At 48.8% G+C, this 1,495-nt stretch overlaps 1 protein-coding gene across 1 annotated transcript in view; it reads right to left on the bottom strand.

Moving 5' to 3' along the window:
- The window catches only part of LOC124232432 (phospholipase A and acyltransferase 4-like), a gene marked incomplete at its 5' end in the record, with an annotated part of 3,680 nt that extends 2,908 nt beyond the window's left edge, over positions 1-772 (bottom strand). The window contains one exon of the mRNA XM_046649404.1: positions 413-772. Within this exon, the coding sequence (XP_046505360.1) occupies positions 413-772 (360 nt within the window). The remainder of the gene's footprint in view (positions 1-412) is intronic.
- Positions 773-1,495: the final 723 nt, after the last annotated feature.

Below are 1,495 nucleotides of genomic sequence, written 5' to 3'. Positions count from 1 at the left end.
ACCTTGAGCATCCATTGCCTGAGTGCTTTTGGGGGCCTTAGGAGACCTGCCATGGTCCTGGGTTGGCCCAGACAACCCTGGGGGCTTCAGTAGCTGCCCGTCAGGGTGGACCTTAGAGCTGAAGAGTCCCGGAAGGTCAGAGGTGGCCAGGACTCCAGAGACCCTCCAACTAACTCTTCCTCCTGCACTTGCGGAAACTGAGGCCCAGAGAGGAAGTAACCTGTCCAGAAACACTCTGGCTTAGAATCAGATCCCAGATTTGAGCTAAGACATCATTGCTCCCAGCCAGCGGGTCCCTGAGAGCCCATTTTGCATCCTTCACAGTGATTCTCCCCTCTGGCTGCACAGCCGCTCACCCCCACCCCAAGCAGACTTCCAGGAGGGACAGGGACCACCCCAAAGAGGGCCTTACCTGCCTGCTGCTGGCTGCGCCGTATCTCAGTTCGGTGACAAAGTGCTCACAGTTCCTGCTCAGAACACTGTACTCTATCTCCTCACCAATCTTCTCCTTCGCAGCACCGATGATCTTGTTCACAGGCTGTGGTCTGTATTTGTGGTCCAAGTAGTTATTGACCCGATAGCGGCAGCCCCCCGCTACATCCCTCAGCGGCTCCTGTTTCACCACCGCCCTGCTGCTCAGAATGGAGAAGATGCTGGAGGAGCCAGCCCCAGGGTACTCACCTGGAATCAGAGAGAGTGTCACCCAGAGCTGTAAGTGAAGGTTAGGTAGTGAGAGAGGAGCAGAACGAGAAAGAAAGATGAAGGGAATCCACTATTGAGCTTTCCATGTTTGTCGTTTCACAAATGCGACTGGAGGAGTCACAGATTTTTCTCTTTTAACTCAACGACCTTTGAGTATTTTTCACCTCAATGACTGATGGGATTGTCATGGCTGCCGTCGCATTCCATTAAATGAATGTACATCTATTTGACCAATCCCCTGTTAGTGAACATTCAGGTTGTTCACAAAATTAGCCATTATACTCAATGACAGTAAATCATATTTGTTCTTTCTTTACCTTTATGTATTTGTGAATTTCAGAAAAACATCACTTTTGTGTCAGTACCCACTGTGTTTCAGACACTATGCTGGGAAACTTTTCACATATTACCTAATGTCATTTCCTTTTTCACTTTCAAAATAAATATTATCATCTCCATTTTACGAACAATATTGGACCCAGACAGACATTTTCAGACTTTTCTGTGCTGTGGAAAGTCCCAGAACCCGAGTGTGAAGCTGCCTCTCTCAAGCTCCAAAGGGCAGGCTCCTTCCACGGCGCTGAGCTGAGCCTTAGGGAATCCCTCACGTGAGTGTCTTCTCTCCTAGGACCGGGCACCGCTCTGGGCACATGGAGAGGGCCACAGAAGAGCCATCAGCTCATGGAATCCAAATTCCATCCTAGGGTGAGTCCAGGTTTTATTTTTTAAGAGGGAGAGTCACTAATGAGGTCACTAATTAAGCATGTTTATTTTAAGTTTCTAATCTAAAGTC

Source organism: Equus quagga, unplaced genomic scaffold (assembly GCF_021613505.1).
Source record: "Equus quagga isolate Etosha38 unplaced genomic scaffold, UCLA_HA_Equagga_1.0 HiC_scaffold_6001_RagTag, whole genome shotgun sequence".
Classification (NCBI taxonomy): Eukaryota; Metazoa; Chordata; class Mammalia; order Perissodactyla; family Equidae; genus Equus; species Equus quagga.
The sequence above is the reverse complement of the archived record's forward strand: the minus strand, read 5'-3'. Positions and strand labels throughout refer to the sequence as shown.